This window comes from Arachis hypogaea, chromosome 17 (assembly GCF_003086295.3).
Source record: "Arachis hypogaea cultivar Tifrunner chromosome 17, arahy.Tifrunner.gnm2.J5K5, whole genome shotgun sequence".
NCBI classification, from domain to species: Eukaryota; Viridiplantae; Streptophyta; class Magnoliopsida; order Fabales; family Fabaceae; genus Arachis; species Arachis hypogaea.
The window spans coordinates 122030702-122047904 of record NC_092052.1 but is presented as its reverse complement, the minus strand read 5'-3'; the positions used below and the strand labels follow the sequence as shown (position 1 = coordinate 122047904).

The window sequence follows — 17203 nt, the reverse complement described above, 5'->3', positions numbered from 1 at the left end:
GGATAGTCTGACCTGAAGAGGTCGGTCGTCTTGTCGCTAAACATCCCGGGTCAGACAGCTCGACCCAAGGTATGAACAGGCCCGATCCAACCCGTTAGCGTTTTTGGCCCGTTTGGTCCAATTTTGAGCCAAACTTAGTGCCCGATTTTCAATTCTAAATGTTTTCCTAAGATTTTCTACTGTTTTTATTTTTCTCACACAGCATCTGATAGACTTAAGCCGGTACTACCGGTTAATTTACTGGTACGCATTTTTACGCAATTTTTCGAAGAAAATTACATTTTCCAGCTCAGAAAAATCTGCTGAGTCCAAATATAATATTTATATTTCCTAATTAATATTTTAAAATTTTGGACCTATTCCGGAAAATTAAATTATTATTATTTTACGTTAATTAATCGGTTAATTTAATTTGCGGCTCTTACACTCTACATCCGCGTATCCGGTCCACGGATCCGCAGATCCGCACAATAATAAATAATATATATATATATATATATATATATATATATGTTTGGTATTATATTTACTTGTTTGTATGTTTTAGTTAGTAATTATTATTCATATATTGTATTATTTTATTTTTGTTATTTAGAAAAAGTTTGATTAAAAGTATTTTAGGAATAAAGAAGTTTAAAATTGTGAAAGAAATATTTTTATTGAATATTTTACATAGAAATATGATTAAAAAGAGAAGATTCAATTATGCGGATATATCCGATATCCGATCCGTGATATATCCGATCCGATCCGATGAGAATTGTGCGGATCGGATCAAATTTTCAGCCATATCCGATCCGCATACACCCCTACTCTTGAAAGCATTGTCGGCAAAGGTAGATATTGATGCACATTCTATATGAAATTTCCAAAGGCCTTTGCTTCTAATATAGCCACTTAATATGTCTGTTTTCAAACTGAAGCTCAAGTTTTAAGAAACTCATCCCCAAGAGTGACCAATGAAGCTGTTCAGAAGGCTGTAAGTGTTTGTCTTTTTATTGATTATAAAGATCATCTAATATTCTGGTTGTTAATTAAAGTTAGCTGCTAGCTCTCACAGAATTTTTCCTAAAAAAGAACTACCTCATCAACCATTTAGACCCAAACTCATTTTCTGAAAGATAAGTAAACAATTAAATTAGGTAATTACTTAAAAGTACATTTTTGTTTCTCAACCATAATCTAATTTACATAATTCTCACCAATGCTTTAAAACACTTTTATAAACTAGTATGGTTTTCTACAATAATTACTCTTGTATCAATATCATTTGGTTTTAGTGCACGAAATAGTTTATGAATTCATTAGATAGATCAACATGCTATGAATTGTGTGACAAGTTCTGATTTATCATTATGCTTTTTCGTCATCATTTTATGCGATATTATGGAAACAGCTAATTTAGCTTCTTGATTGAATTGAGTTTTTTTGTGATTTAACGCACCCTTATACGACCATGTTGCACATAATTAAAAATAGCATCTCTTAGATATATGTAAGCATAAAAATAAGGCAGCATTGCTTCACCATTTATAATCACCAAGCTAATGAGGGTAAGTAACAAATATAAATAAAAAATACAAATGTTCACCAATACAGTCAAAATATTATTTATTTAAGACAATGCTACAGTAGTACAATCAATGCAATATTGATGAAACTAAACAAAAAATGTCACCATTTAAAGAATGCTTTCCAGTCCTTAGAGAGACTATCTATTTTTAGAAATCGAAGCAACAATGATGTAAATATAGAGTGAAACATAATATTTTCAACTATTGTTAATGATATAGTCATCTGCTGCCCAAGTTTTTTCAACTGTTGTAATATAAATACTAACTATGCTTGATTAACATGCAACCATCCTGGCGGTAGTTAGCGAGTCCTGCATGAAAAGAGCTACGAATAAAAGGGTAAAGAGGCTTGATGTGGAACTCATCACAGTTGTGCTCATAATACAAATAGCATACCAAATTAGTAATCACATAAGTGAAACAGTGTGCTCAATAATTCAAGTACAAAAGATTTAAAAGAAACCTTGCTAGTTGTTACCTCTGATGCAAACTATGTTGTTGTTAGGTATAAGTTACATTTAACAATTTGTCACAAACTAGGTTCATCAATTTGTGTTACTAAATCAGGTTCATGAAATGTATCTTTTTCTCTTGCACTTAGTTTTTCGATGTAAGTAATGAAAGGAATTCCAAGATCGGATTCAAGCCCTTGGTAAGTCTCATTAAATCCAAGAGTCAAACTAATCTCAGAAGAAGAAGCATTGGATGAAGTGAACTCTTTGTAAAAGCTTTTATATGATTTTTTCATACATATCCAACAAATATGAAATTGGGCCATTGAGGACAAGGACAATTTCAACTCCAAGCTAAACAAAAAAAAATAGATATTCAATTACAATGTTAATAATCTAATATGCATAAACACGTGAAAAGGCTAAGAATTGTGTTTTGAACATAATAATACACTAACGTGGTAGGACAATGTCAGATACAAGAATCAAGAATAGCACACTCCCAAGCCAAGTAATCGCTTGACAGTAATAAAATATTAAAATATAATACGAACATAATAGATTAAATTGACATGCAATAACTTCTAAGAATCTACTATAATATCTTCTGAACTTGAACCCTAGTCCATGCATAATAATGACATAGCAATGCTTCTCAACAACAAATGTAAACGGTTTTGCAAAATTTTTATCTTTTACTGACAAAACACATAACTAGTCAAAATTGCTAAAACTAACCAACGCTATCTGAAAAAAAGAAAAACATAACTTTCTGAAGTGCTTAAATTGCTAAAACTAATCAATGCTATAATTTCACAAATGCTAAAAAAAATATCAGCAGACTTTCTCATATTATTTCTATTTCTAAATTGGAATCGAAACTTTAAAAAGAAAGAAATTAAATTGAAAGATATATCTAAACTGAGTTACCGGACTAAAGCAGAGAGCTGGAGACAGCGAGTCCAAAAAGGAGAAGAAATGTTGCTTTGATTTCGAGCAGACACAGAAGAGAGACATGACGAGACCACCCATCAGCGACGGCGAGATACGGTGAGACACAGGGAGAAGCAAAATAGCAACGACGGTGCACGGTGAGGAGCAACAACCTCATGGCAAGGATCAGAGAACGAACGACCGCAGAAGGAGAGGAGCAGAGAACAAGCGACGGTGGTAGAAGGAGGCAAGAACTCTAGCAGAGACAAATGTTTCCTCTCTTGAAACTGTGATTAGAAAAGAAAAGGAGGAATGTGTAAAAAATATAAACAGAGAGGTAAATGTCTAATTATGAATTCTTCTAAAAATAAAAAAAACAAAGTTCTTTTTATAAATATTTTTAAAATGGTTAATGATAGTCCCACATAAAAATGGTAGTAAGGCATTCATAGCCATAAATAAGACGAAAATGTACCTTTAAAAAATATCATTTAACATATTTTAAGAGAGGAGAGTAGAATTTTTTCAAATAAAAATAATAGAATCAAACTATAAAAGAGTCACTTAGAAATGTTTGAAGACTAGTTTGGAGTTTTCGTCGATAAACAATATTGAAGCTGTGACCGTGTGCGAATATTTATGATTCCGTTTTCTTGTTTGGTTCCAAAGTTCGTTAATCATGGCTATAAAATGTGGAAAAATTGTATTAAGAAGCTTCTCAGAATGAAGTTCTGTAATAATTCTCTTAGAACATCATGATCTAAAGAAGTTGGTATACGATCAAAATTAAATAAATAAAGAAGCTGACTTTGACTTATGAATTTAACAGTCCGATAGTACATATTCATAGAAACCAATAAGATTCATGACCATGATGTTGACTCCACTACACGTTAAATCGTGATCACACACACAAATTTCCTATTGCTGTGAAAATGCTGAATAATTCCCAGGGGAATGGGGAGGAGTTGGTCAATGAAGTTGGTATAATTGGTAGAATCCCCCATGTCAATATTGTCCGGTTGATTGGTTTCTGTGCTGATGGGTTCAGAAGAGCTCTTGTCTATGAGTTCTTGCCAAATTCTTCACTCCAGAAGTTCATAAATTCGCCCGACAACAAGCAAAACTTTTTGGGCTGGAAGAAGTTGCAAGAGATTGCTCTAGATGTAGCTAAAGGAATTGAGTATCTTCACCAAGGTTGTGATCAACGCATTCTCCATTTTGATATCAAACCTCAAAATGTGTTGCTAGATCACAACTTTACTCCAAAAATTTGTGATTTCGGTCTAGCTAAATTATGTTCCAAGGATCAAAGTGTAATGTCAATGACAGCAGCTAGAGGAACTTTGGGGTACATTGCGCCCGAAGTTTTCTCAAGAAACTTTGGAAATGTATCTTACAAGTATGATGTTTACAGTTATGGAATGATGCTGCTAGAAACAATTGGAGGGAAGAAGATCACAGAGGATATAGAAGAAAACAGTAGCCATGTTTACTATCCAGAATGGATGCATAGTATTTTAGAAGAGACTGATGAAATCAGAATTCATATTGAAGATGAAGAAGATGCTAAAATTGCTAAGAAACTAGCAACAGTGGGACTTTGGTGCATCCAATGGCATGCAGTGGATCGACCATCAATGCAGACAGTGCTTCAAATGTTGGAGGGAGACCAAGACACATTAGCAATACCTCCTAATCCTTTTGCTTCCACAGGGCCTTCAAGAAAATATGCTAAAATTAGTGTGCCTGCAAGACAAATTACCCAAGATTTAGAAGTGATCCAAGAGTTAGATTAACTTTTAACTTGGAGTGGTATGAAAAGTTTGTATTTTCTTTAACTAGTCAAATAAAACTCACTTGATATCATCCAAATATATTTGGCTAATTGGCTTGTATTATAGTTAGCTACATGGAGTAAATTGTATGTACTGTTATGTTAGCCTAGTTTGGTAGTTTGCCCTCATATTTTCTAGCAGATGGTGAGGTCTTCTTTAGAACTCCTTCTCTTTCTCTTTTTGTTTTAAACTCTGTTCCAATAATTACTTTTCTGTTTTTGCAACAAGTATGGTGTTCTTACACTTTTATGCGAGTGTCAAATGTCTGTAATTCTGTATGTAACAGTAACAACTGTATATGAAGACTTTAGTTTGCTCATCGAATCACACATATATTTTTGCACTATATAAGTTATAGATTATTTTGGCTTTGAAAGGTTCACATTCACCAGTCACCGTACATATGAAACGTGACTCTTAATCTATTCACTTAATAAAGGAGTTGACTTGTGTTGTGCCTGACCGATAAAACAAAAATCAAAGACTTTGACAAGGTCGTGCTGCAACTTGCAATGTCAACTTCAAAGAGATAGATAAAGAGTGACAATGCCAACCAGGTTCCATGAAGAACAAGTGCTTTGCTTTCATGGGTAAAGTCTCCAGCCTAATTTATGGGTATTTCTTATACAATAATGTTCTTTGCACATTCTACGCGCTTAACCTATAATCTATAATAGTTTCATTAAATTGTGATGTTTACCTTTTTTCGGACAGGTTTTTATAGTTTTAGTTGTTTATTTTATTTTATATACTTTTGATGGATATCTCAACTAATTAAAGAGACACTAATTAAAATGTGAAGATAATAATGTAATCTAGAGGACATAAGAACGAATTTATTGTCATCATATACATCAGAAATACTAATATAGATGACATAGCCAAAGACACAAGCTAGTTAGATACAGAGCAAGCAACAATAGATCATTTCTATTCCTTTGAATCACTGACTGAAGAGATGTCATCAGAGGATAACTTTGAACTATTATGAGATGTAGTATGTTCAACATTCTCTTCTGTGGGTGCATCAAGTGGGTAGAAGTATGGTTTTGGAGGCATTTCTAAGTCATCGTCTTGTTCTAGCATCTCCACAACTCTCTTCATTGAAGGTCGATCATTAAGCCTTGTTTGTATACACCACAATGCCACAATCATCATTCTTTTTGCCAACTTCATCTCTTCATCTGAATCATTTTCTATTGTTATTTCCCTTCCATCCTGCAATTCATCATAAACCCAAAAGGGAAAATATATCTGGCTGGAATTTTCAGTCTGTGCATTCAAATTCTTCCTTCTACTAGCCATCTCCATTAACAACATCCCAAAGCTATAGACATCAGCTTTGTACGAGATTGCGCCTAACATTTCTGTAGAAGAGCTCAGGAGCCATGTATCCTATGGTTCCTCTTGCTGCAGTCATAGACACAATGCTTTTATCAGTGGGAGATAGCCTTGCAAGTCCAAAGTCAGAGACTTTTGGATTGAAGTTCTCATCCAAAAGAATGTTGTGAGGCTTGATGTCAAAGTGCAGAATTTTCATGTCACACCCATTATGCAAGTATTCAGTACCATGTGCTACTCCAAGGGAAATGGTGTGGAGCTCTTCACAACTTAAGGAAGCCTTGTCTTGAGGGGAAAATATGTATTTTTCTAGTGATCCATTTTCCATCAACTCGTATATGAGAGCACGCTTTGATCCCTCTACACAGAAACCAATGAGTTGCACCACATTAACATGGTGAATTCTTCCAATAGTAGCAACTTCATTGATGAATTCTTGGCCATTGGATTTGGCCTCATTCAATACCTTGACTGCTGCTAGACGACAGCTTCGAAGTTTTCCTTGGAAGACAGAGCCATAGCCTCCATTTCCTAGTTTAGTCTTGAACTTTCCAGTTATGTTCTTGATTTCTTTGTAGGAGTATCTAATTGGCATAATGTTATTGTCGCTTCGCAGAAAATCTTCGATACTGTCATATATGGATAAATGCCTTCGTCTCCATTTATATATGCAGAAGATAATGATGCATGGAGCTCCAAGTGAAAATTTGGCAGGAACAAATAAAACTGTAAAGAAGATGGGAAGAGTAGAGAAATCATAAAAGTCACTCAGTTTAGCACTTTTAAATTTGAATGGCAAAATTTTAAAACTTATTTATGCTATGTTTCTTTGTTGTTATTGTTTTCCTTTTTACTGCTAATTCTAATGGTGTTCCCTTATAAATTCCATGATGTCATCATCATAGACCTGTCCATAGATTTCAATCCGAAATAAAATAAGTACGTTGCGCAAAGGGAAAGACAAGGCTTACTCGTTCCAGCCCTTAGAACCACAACATACATTGAGAATAGGACTGCAAGAAATAAACAGGGAAAATGTTAAATTAGTATTATAGTAAGCTAATGAGACCTAAATTCTTAACTCTATAAATACGTCAACATTAAATTTAGTTTATATCAACACAGAGAAAAACATATATCTATATAACTATATCTATAATATGATAGAAAATAATATCTATATAATAAATCTAACATCAATTTTATAATTTTTCACATTAAATTTTTCAATGTTAATTTCTCATATTAAATTCTTCACTTATAGAGAAAGCTATATTATAGAAGATATTAGTTCATATCAAAGGTTGAGCAAACTTCATTTTATGAAAATTATACAAAAGATATCAAATTAGTGTTATACTGAATTAATGACAGCTAAGTTTTTAAATACATAAATACATAAAATTAATGACTTTGTTATGATGACTGAGCATAGCATCATACTTGCAATATACTTTCAACCAAGAAAGTTCAAACCTGTAGAGCAGCATATAAGACTCGGAGTTAATATAAGAATAAGTAAATATCTAGTTAAATTAGTAAGATACACACTTACAATTTTGAAGTGGGGAGCTTTGGTAATAATTGTTAAAACAAATGATGTTGTTATGATGATCAGCGAGCATGGCAAATAATGTCTCGTTATTGCAATATCCTTTCAACCAAGAAAGTTCAAACCCATAGAGCAGCATATGATGGATGTCTGAGTATGAAATATTGCTGTGTTTGATTTCAGTAGGCCATGAAGTCACATACATCCACTCTATATGACACGAGTCTCCGAATGCCAAATCCTGGAGACGCTTGTCAAGATCACTGACATAGAATGTACTCCCAAGCACATAGGATGATCCATTATTCATGCAAGTTTCAGCAGCAGCAGAAGATTCAACTCCATATGGTGGACACCTCACCAAATATAACATCTGCTTTGTCAATCTAATAACTTCAATAGAATGATGCTGTGTATAGAAGCGATCTTGATATAGTTCATCTTGGGCGCGGGTGAAGTTGTAGGAGGTTAAAGAACAAGGAAGGGGGTAAGAGTGATCATGACTATGCAGGGCAACATTGGAATCTACTAGTCGGATTGTGTAGTTGTTGTAGTTAATTGAGTGCACTTTGAGCTTGATTGATTTGAGATAGAGAAAGAGTTGGTTATCATTCTCGCAAGAGAGGGTGTACCTGAGGTCACCACAGGGGCTTGGAGTACTATTATTCAGCCTGAAAGGGTGCCTTATGTCATGCCTCCCACACCACCCAGATGAACACATTTTGTCTGCATCGGTTGCCAGCTTGTTACTCCGCCGGATGTCATTATAAATATTCAAAATGTTTAAGAAGATCCCCAGAAGCAGTAGAAGGGGTATAAAAAATGAACAAAGGTTTAACATTTTCTTTAATTTGGTCTACGCATCAATAACAAGAGACTACAGATATAACAAGAATTCACTTGCTTCACAGGGCAGCAGCATCAATAATATTCCATAAGGAGGAGTTGACTATCACTATCACACAAGTCCAGTAGTGCACTCACTCGTAGTCACCAGCACTAATATGTGAAATCAAAGACAGAACACTAAAAGTGCAGAAAAATAGAGAGAGCAAAAGACAATGACCAATGAGTGAAAAGAAAGTTATATGCTTCTTGCATTGCAAATGAAAATGGTAGCTATATATATACAATAGGGCTGAAATTACAGCTCATTATTGAGTGGTGAAACTTGGGTAATTCTATGATTGGCAACATCTTTTACAGCAAGGCAAAAAAGATGTTTCTAGAATTATGGTGGTACAGTTTCTGATAAGGTTGGAATTGTGTTGCTGAGTTGTAGGTTGGTTTTGGGTGATTCTTTCTTTTTGTCTTGTACTGGCTTTGTGGTGTGGTTTGTTATGAAATGTTACTGATGAGAGTGAGACCTGCCAGCTGCAGAAATTTCCTACAAACTACTCTTAATTTGTTCACGCAACATTATCACTCTTCGATGAATCACATACACACAGATACACATCAAGATCGCCAAGTAATACTCACATTCATTTAGGTATGTCCCATTAAGCATTCTTTCCTTTGCATGATTATAATATGGAGGATAATCCCATAAAGATACGTAAAACGTATTATTACTTGACGTATTAATGAACTGGTTATTTTTTAATTTCTTAACAAATTAGAATAAAATCGATTTTTTTATAACAATAACAATAAATTTAATTGTTATCAGAAATTTATAAAATTCACTTGACCATGGTTTTTTTTTAAACAAAAATCAGAGATATATTTGTCTTTTATCAAAAAAATTTAAACATGATTCGATTCAAATTGTGGAAATCGATTGGATCAAATGGGGTCTAATAATTATAATAATGCAGACAATTGAGCTTATTATTGTTGTTATAATAAACCGATTTTGTTTTGATTTATTAAAAAATAAATTATTAACCAATTTAATAAAGAAAAAATCTAGGGGACCAGCAGATTTTGTGGTTTTTAGCTATCAATTACCCATCAATGATGTTTTTAATAATGTGAGATTGCATCTAATGGTATAGAATCATTCAATTTCTTTTTGATAGTTAAGTGCTAGTCAGAATTTAACAAAAGTGCTGGTCCCTAACACTCCTCTTTAATAAAAATGTCCAATAATATCATGACATATGTAAACGTCTTTAAAAAAAATATTTTTCTTGTCTTTATCAAAGTGGTCTCTTTATAGGATATAATGTGAAATATAATGTGTACATTATTCTTTTCGGTAAATTGCTCCTTCTGGTAGCATAGAAGCAGATTAAAGAAATCCTAGGCCTAATATCATTGACCTTTTTATTATTTTATTTTTTGCAATGGTTTCAAGAAGGATTAGTTTCCAATGGTTTTCTATTATTTTAACGATTCATCACTACTATATGTTTTTTATCATATAGAAACATGAGTTTTTGTTGATACAGAATTCATTTTAAAATAACTATCCATTTTTTAAAAAATAATACATTAAAAATCAATGTATCTTGCTAATAGATTTTTTAGGCCCACTAAAATTTTCGTATTATGTTATCCCATTAACAATTATTTTTCAACAGAAAAATAATAACCAAAAGATATTTAGAATATCTTATTTACGAGGAATTATTTATTTCTAATGTTAATTATTCAGCATTTTTCAAAAATCATATTTGGGGTTTGATATGCGGATTTTTTATTTTAATATGGAAGAGAAAAGTGAGTTTTACGTTAATGTTACAAAAAATAGAGTTTTACAGTGTTATGGGGGCGCTGTTCTGGGCAAACACAATACGCAGAACACGTATTGTACTGACAATACGCAAACTGTGTATTTACAATACGCAGACTGCGTATTGTAATTTAATATTAAAATAATACAATACGCAGACTGTGTATTGTCTTTATAAATTAAAAATAAATTGATTTGGCAATTCGCACTCTGCGTATTTTATAGCTCCCAGAATTTTGTAAAACACCATAACTTCCAATATTAAAGAATTACACCAATTTTTATCCCATATCCAAAAAAAATAACCTTGATATGCAACTCAAATACTCTACAGTTATTATTTTTCCACAGATGCGCGTTAATAGGTCATATTTTTGTTTTCTTTTGTTTTTCTGCAAACCTTGTCACTCAGGTCGAGGTCAAGAATCTAAGAGTATCTTCAATGGTGAGTTTTTCTTTCATTTTTTTCTGACACATAAAAACTCTAACCATTAGAGAGGAGAAAGAATGAGTTTTCGCACGGGTCTCAAGATGAGAGAGTCCCTCTAAGCAGGGACTCAAATTAACCAATAATAATTTGCCATTTGGCAAGTTATTATAAAAAAAATAATAATATAAAATATAAAATAATTAAATAATTATATTAAATAATTATATTTTTATTTAATTAATAATTTATATTAATTATTTATATCATAATTAATATTGAATTTTATTTATATTATTATATTAAATTATAATTAATTAAATTTACTTACATTAAAAAATAAATTTAATTTTTATACCTTATAAAATAATTTTTAGTTGAGTTGGTTATTTTTATTTTTAAAATTTAAAATGCTAAAGATATTATTAAAATTAGCAGTTGTAAACACAACACTATAAATTAGTGTAATTCCGAATTATATATTGTGTATTATTATTATATATGAATTTATTTAATATTAATATCTTTTAATAGTGAATTATTTTTAAATTTATAAATTTAAATAATATTATTAAAAAAATTAATTACATTAATTTTAAGTATTTTAATTAATTAATTAAGTGGGACCACAATAGGGACTAAAGTTAATTCCTCCTAATGGAAAAGAGAGAGATATTTTGAGTTCCTATTTATTATTTATGACGCAAAAGCTGATGTGAAATTACTTTTTATGACAGGTAGGCCATAAACAGAAATGGGAGATGGTCTAACAAGATGAAGACCATTTCTCACTCAGTCTTAGCACGGTAATAATTAATTTAGGATGGGGTTTTTTCAATTGTTTAAATAGTTTAATAATCAGGGTGCGAAAAAATAATATTGTAAAAATAATAGGTGTGACCGTGTGAGATTAATCAACAGAAGTTGACTTGCGTTGTGCCTGACCTATAAAACAAAAATCAAAGACTTTGACAAGGTCGTGCTGCAACTTGCAATGTCAACTTCAGAGAGATAGATAAAGAGTGACAATGCCAACCAGGTTCCATGAAGAACAAGTGCTTTGCTTTCATGGGTAAAGTCTCCAGCCTAATTTATGAGTCTTTCTTATACAATAATGTTCTTTGCACATTCTACGCGCTTAACCTATAAGCTATAATAGTTTCATTAAATTGTGATGTTTACCTTTTTTCGGACAGGTTTTTATAGTTTTAGTTGCGTATTTTATTTTATATACTTTTGATGGATATCTCAACTAATTAAAGAGACACTGATTAAAATGTGAAGATAATAATATAATCTAGAGGACATAGGACCGAATTTATTGTCATCATATACATCAGAGATACTTATATAGACAACATAGCCAAAGACACAAGCTAGTTAAATACAGAGCATGCAACATTATATCAAAGTAGAGTCCAAATAGATCATTTCTATTCCTTTGAATCACTGACTGAAGAGACGTCATCAGAGGATAATTTTGAACTGTTTTGAGTTGTATTATCTTCACCATTCTCTTCTGTGGGTGCATCAAGTGGGTAGAAGTATGGTTTTGGAGGCATTTCTAAGTCATCATCTTGTTCTAGCATCTCCACAACTCTCTTCATTGAAGGTCGATCATTAGGCTTTGTTTGTATACACCACAATGCCGCAATCATCATTCTTTTTGCCAACTTCATCTCTTCATCTGAATCATTTTCTATTGTTATTTCCCTTCCATCCTGCAATTCATCATAAACCCAAAAGGGAAAATATATTTGGCTCGAATTTTCAGTCTGTGTATTCAAATTCTTCCTTCTGCTAGCCATCTCCATTAACAACATCCCAAAGCTATAGACATCGGCTTTGTATGAGATTGCGCCAACATTTCTGTAGAAAAGCTCAGGAGCCATGTACCCTATGGTTCCTCTTGCCGCAGTCAGAGACACAATGCTTTTATCAGTGGGAGATAGCCTTGCAAGTCCAAAATCAGAGACTTTTGGATTAAAGTTCTCATCCAAAAGAATGTTGTGAGGTTTGATGTCAAAGTGCAGAATTTTCATGTCACAGCCATTATGCAAGTATTCAATACCACGTGCTACTCCAAGGGAAATGGAGTGGAGCTCTTTACAACTTAAGGAAGCCTTGTCTTGAGGGGAAAATATGTATTTTTCTAGTGATCCATTTTCCATCAACTCGTATATGAGAGCACGCTTTGATCCCTCCACACAGAAACCAATGAGTTGCACCACATTAACATGGTGAATTCTTCCAATAGTAGCAACTTCATTGATGAACTCCTGGCCATTGGATTCGGCCTTATTCAATACCTTAACAGCTACAAGACGACCGCTTCGAAGTTTTCCTTGGAAGACAGAGCCATAGCCTCCATTTCCTAGTTTAGTCTTGAACTTTCCAGTTATGTTCTTGATTTCTTTGTAGGAGTATCTAATTGGCATAATGTTATTGTCACTTCGCAGAAAATCTTCGATACTATCATATATGGATAAATGCCTCCGTCTCCATTTATATATGCAGAAGATAATGATGCTTGGAGCTCCAAGTGCAAATTTGGCAAGAGCAAATAAAACTGTAAAGGAGATGGAAAGAGTAGAGAAATCATAAAAGTCACTCAGTTTAGCATAGCACCTTTAGATTTGAATAACAAAATTTTAAAAATTATTTATGCTATTTTTTTTTGTTGTTGTTTCTTCTTTTTGCTGCTAAATTCTAATGGTGTTCCCTTATAAATTTCATGTTGTCATCATCATAGACCTATCCATAGATTTCAATCCGAAATAAAATAAGTACGTAGCGCAAAGGAAAAGACGAGGCTTACCCGTTCCAGCCATTAGAACCTCAACATACATTGAGTCTAGGACTGCAAAAAAGAAACAGGGAAAATATTAAATTAGTATTATAGTATGCTAATGAGACCTAAATTCTTAAGTTTTCTATAAATATGTCAATATTAAATTTAGCTTATATCAGCATAGAGGAAAACATCTATCTATATAACTATATTTATAATATTATATAAAATAATATCTATATAATAAATCTAGCATCAATTTTATAATTTTTCACATTAAATTCTTCAATGTTAATTTCTCATATTAAATTCTTCACTTATATAGAAAGCTATATTATAGAAGATATTAGTTCATATCAAAGGTTGAGCAAACTTCATTTTATGAGCCAATGAGTAATAGCTCAAATAGCATAGTCTTCTCATACTCAATTAAGAGGTTACGGGTTCGAGTCTCATATCTTTGATAAAAAAAAAAAAAAAGAAAACTTCATTTTATGAAAATCATATAAAAGATATCAAATTAGTGTTATAATGAATTAATGACAGCTAAGTTTTTAAATACATAAATATATATTATATCAATATTAAATTTATTTTATTATAATATAAAAAATGACATCTATCAATATAGTCACCTTTATAATATTATAGAAAATAACATACATAAACTTAACGGTCATAACGCCAATCTCATAAATTTTCACTTCTATAAAAGTCGTATATAATCATATCAAGAATGAATAATCTTTTTCTAATTTTAATAGATATAACGCTAATTCTAATTTGCAATATATGGCCATGTATACAAGAAAATAATAGTCATTACATAATTCAAATGAGGAAAATATTGTATTCATTTAAAAGATCTTAATAACAAGATGTTTCTTTTTTAGAAAAACATAACCACTTTTTTTTTTTAAATTTTACCAAACTAAGCATTAATTTAATTACGTTAAAAACACATATGTAATATGTTCTCACATGTTAGCTGTCAAAATTATCCAGCTAGGATTCAAAAGGAAAATTAAGTTTAAAAAGAACCCATTGCTCTCATATTTTTTAGTTATATTTTTCAATAACTAAACAATAAATACAAATACAAAGTTTCACTTTCTTTCATCATCACTATATCAACATAATTGTTAACAGTTTATTACATAAAGGAATAGTAAAATAGTTTTGTTTCTTAGAAATGTAGAAGAAAATTAAACAAGGAAATGTTGAACGACACAAAAAAGAAAACTTATACAAAAGGGGAATTTTTATGGTATGTACTTCATAAGATTATAGAATATCAATATAGTATCCACATAATGTGTTATTGAGAAATTGTATGTCTTATTAACTAAAAGTGAAAACACATATGTAGTTTATTTTATGTAAAATTAATAGACGAGAGTCTTTAAATAATTTAATAGGTTTGATTAAATTGATATTTAATGATTTTTAGCTATTAATTTCATATAAAGTTAACTGCATTCGAATTTTTACCTCCTTTCAAAATTAAAATAAAAATTGAAAATAAATCTTAAATAATAGTCATAAATTAAAGTACAGGTACCCTAAGAAGACACAGGGGTACGATATATGAATAGGTAGTTAAATTAGTAGATATACACTTACAACTTTTAGGTATAAGTGAAGGCTTATAACAAATGACTTTGTTATGATCAGTGAGCATGGCCTTAAACTTGCAATATACTTTCAACCAAGAAAGTTCAAACCCGTAGAGCAGCATATGATGGATGTCTGTGCATGAATTATTTCTGTGTTTGATTTCAGCAGGCCATGAAGTCAGATATATGCACTCTATATGACACGAGTCTCTGACCGCCAAATCCTGGAGAGTTTTATCAATATCACTTACATAGAATGTACTCCCAAGCGCATAGGATCCATTCATGCAAGTTGCAACAGCAGAAGAAGATTCTACTCCATATGGTGGGCACCTCATCAAATATACCATCTGCTTTGTCAATCTAATAACATCAACTAAATGATGCTGTTTATAGAACCAATCATCATATGGTTCATCTTGGGCACTGGTGAAGTTGGAGGAGGTTAAAGAATAAGGAAGGAGGTATGAGTGATCATGGCTATGCAGGGCAACATTGGCATCTACTAGTCGAATTGTGTAGTTGTTGTAGTTAATTGATTGCACTTGGAACTTGATTGATTTGAGATAGAGAAAGAGTTGGTTATCATTCTCGCAAGAGAGGGTGTACCTGTGGTCACCACAATAGCTTGGACTACTATTATTCAGCCTGAAAGGATGCCTTATGTCATGCCTCCCACACCATTCAGATGAACACATTGTTTTGTCTGAATCCTTTGCCACCTTGGTATTCCACCGGGTGGCATAAAAATCGAAAACTTGTAAGGAGATCCACAGCAGCGGTAGAAGGTGTATAAAAAATGTACAAAGGTTTAACATTGTCTTTGATTTGGTCTACACGTCAATAACAAGAGACTACAGATATAACAAGAATTTACTTGCTTCACAGGGCAGCAGCATCAATAATTTTCCATAAGGAGGAGTTAGACTATCACTATCACACAAGTCCAATAGTCAACTCACTAGTAGTCACCAGCATTAATATGTGAAATGTGACTGATGAGACCTGCCAGCTGCAGAAATTTCCTACAAACCACTCTTAATTAATTTGTTCCCGCAACATTATCACTCTTTTGTGATTCACATACACACATCAAGATCGCCAAGTAATACTGTACATTTATTATTTTTACACAGGCGCGTTGAAAGGTCATGTTTTTTGTTTTCTTATACTTTTTTTGTTGAAGTGATCTTTTGTTTTTCTGCAAACATTGTCAGTCAGGTGGAGGTTAAGAAATTAATAAGATGAAGACCATTTCTCACTCAGTCGTCATACCATGTTAATAATTAATTTAGAGGTGAATTCCAGGCTAATTTTTTTAATATGAAAAAAGATTGTGTGTAATTTATCATTATGGATAATTGGTATACTTTTTTTTATGGATTAATTTTTTTTTAATTTTAAGTAACAAACGGGACCCTCAAATTTAAAGAAGTAGAAAAATTTGAGGGCCAAATTTTATAGTGTTACAAATTTGAGGGTCAAATTTGTATATTCAAAAAAATTTAAAACAAAAAAACTCAAATCTGATTTTCATATTTGCATTTAAAAAAATAAAAAATAAAAACCACAAATCTAACTTTTAGATTTGTGATATCAACAAAAAAAATTAAAACACCATAAATCTGACCATACAAATCAAACACACAAACTTTTCACCTAATTAAAAAACACCATTATCACCCCATATTAAAAATATAAAGCGTGAATTCTATGGTACCTATAGTATGGTGTGCCTAATTTATTTGTTATGGTAAATTTTGAATATTTAATAATTATTTATTTTTATGCTTTTAAAATTAAATATTAATTTTTAACCCTTTTAAGAAGTTAGACAAACATTTATAGGTACCATAGCAATCACCTTAATTTAGGATGGTGGTTTTTTCAATTGTTAAAATCTATGAAGCACACACTTTTTTTATTTGTCGTGTCACATGTTGGATATATTTTGGACACAACATTCATTGACACTCGTTAGATACGTGTGTTTTTTGTG

General features: G+C 31.8%; 2 protein-coding genes and 1 pseudogene across 2 annotated transcripts; 1 reads left to right on the top strand and 2 right to left on the bottom strand.

The window, feature by feature from the left end:
- Positions 1-3810: 3810 nt before the first annotated feature.
- Positions 3811-5116, top strand: LOC112764583 (rust resistance kinase Lr10-like). The gene has a single exon (XM_025810254.3). It carries the CDS (start codon positions 3895-3897, stop codon positions 4756-4758), a length of 864 nt encoding a protein of 287 aa, XP_025666039.3. The 5' UTR covers positions 3811-3894; the 3' UTR covers positions 4759-5116.
- Positions 5117-5586: 470 nt separating this feature from the next.
- On the bottom strand, positions 5587-8789 carry LOC114924067 (LEAF RUST 10 DISEASE-RESISTANCE LOCUS RECEPTOR-LIKE PROTEIN KINASE-like 2.5; annotated as a pseudogene).
- Positions 8790-12068: 3279 nt separating this feature from the next.
- LOC112763786 (LEAF RUST 10 DISEASE-RESISTANCE LOCUS RECEPTOR-LIKE PROTEIN KINASE-like 2.5) lies at positions 12069-16090 on the bottom strand. Its single transcript, XM_029294380.2, has 3 exons — positions 15212-16090; positions 13616-13657; positions 12069-13366 (listed from the first exon to the last, which is right to left on the bottom strand). Exons 1-3 carry the CDS (start codon positions 16020-16022, stop codon positions 12231-12233), a joined length of 1989 nt encoding a protein of 662 aa, XP_029150213.2. The 5' UTR covers positions 16023-16090; the 3' UTR covers positions 12069-12230.
- Positions 16091-17203: the final 1113 nt, after the last annotated feature.

What these genes read in the sequence shown, in the direction of transcription:
- LOC112764583 (XM_025810254.3), top strand. Translation starts at nt 3,895, where the DNA reads ATGCTGAATAATTCCCAGGGGAATGGGGAGGAGTTGGTCAATGAAGTT.
- LOC112763786 (XM_029294380.2), bottom strand. Translation starts at nt 16,022, where the DNA reads ATGTTAAACCTTTGTACATTTTTTATACACCTTCTACCGCTGCTGTGG. An exon ending in TTCACTTATACCTAAAAGTT is followed by an intron (nt 13,658 to 15,211) that starts GTAAGTGTATAT and finishes TCTTTTTTGCAG; the next exon opens with TCCTAGACTCAATGTATGTT. An exon ending in GGTTCTAATGGCTGGAACGG is followed by an intron (nt 13,367 to 13,615) that starts GTAAGCCTCGTC and finishes TCTCCTTTACAG; the next exon opens with TTTTATTTGCTCTTGCCAAA.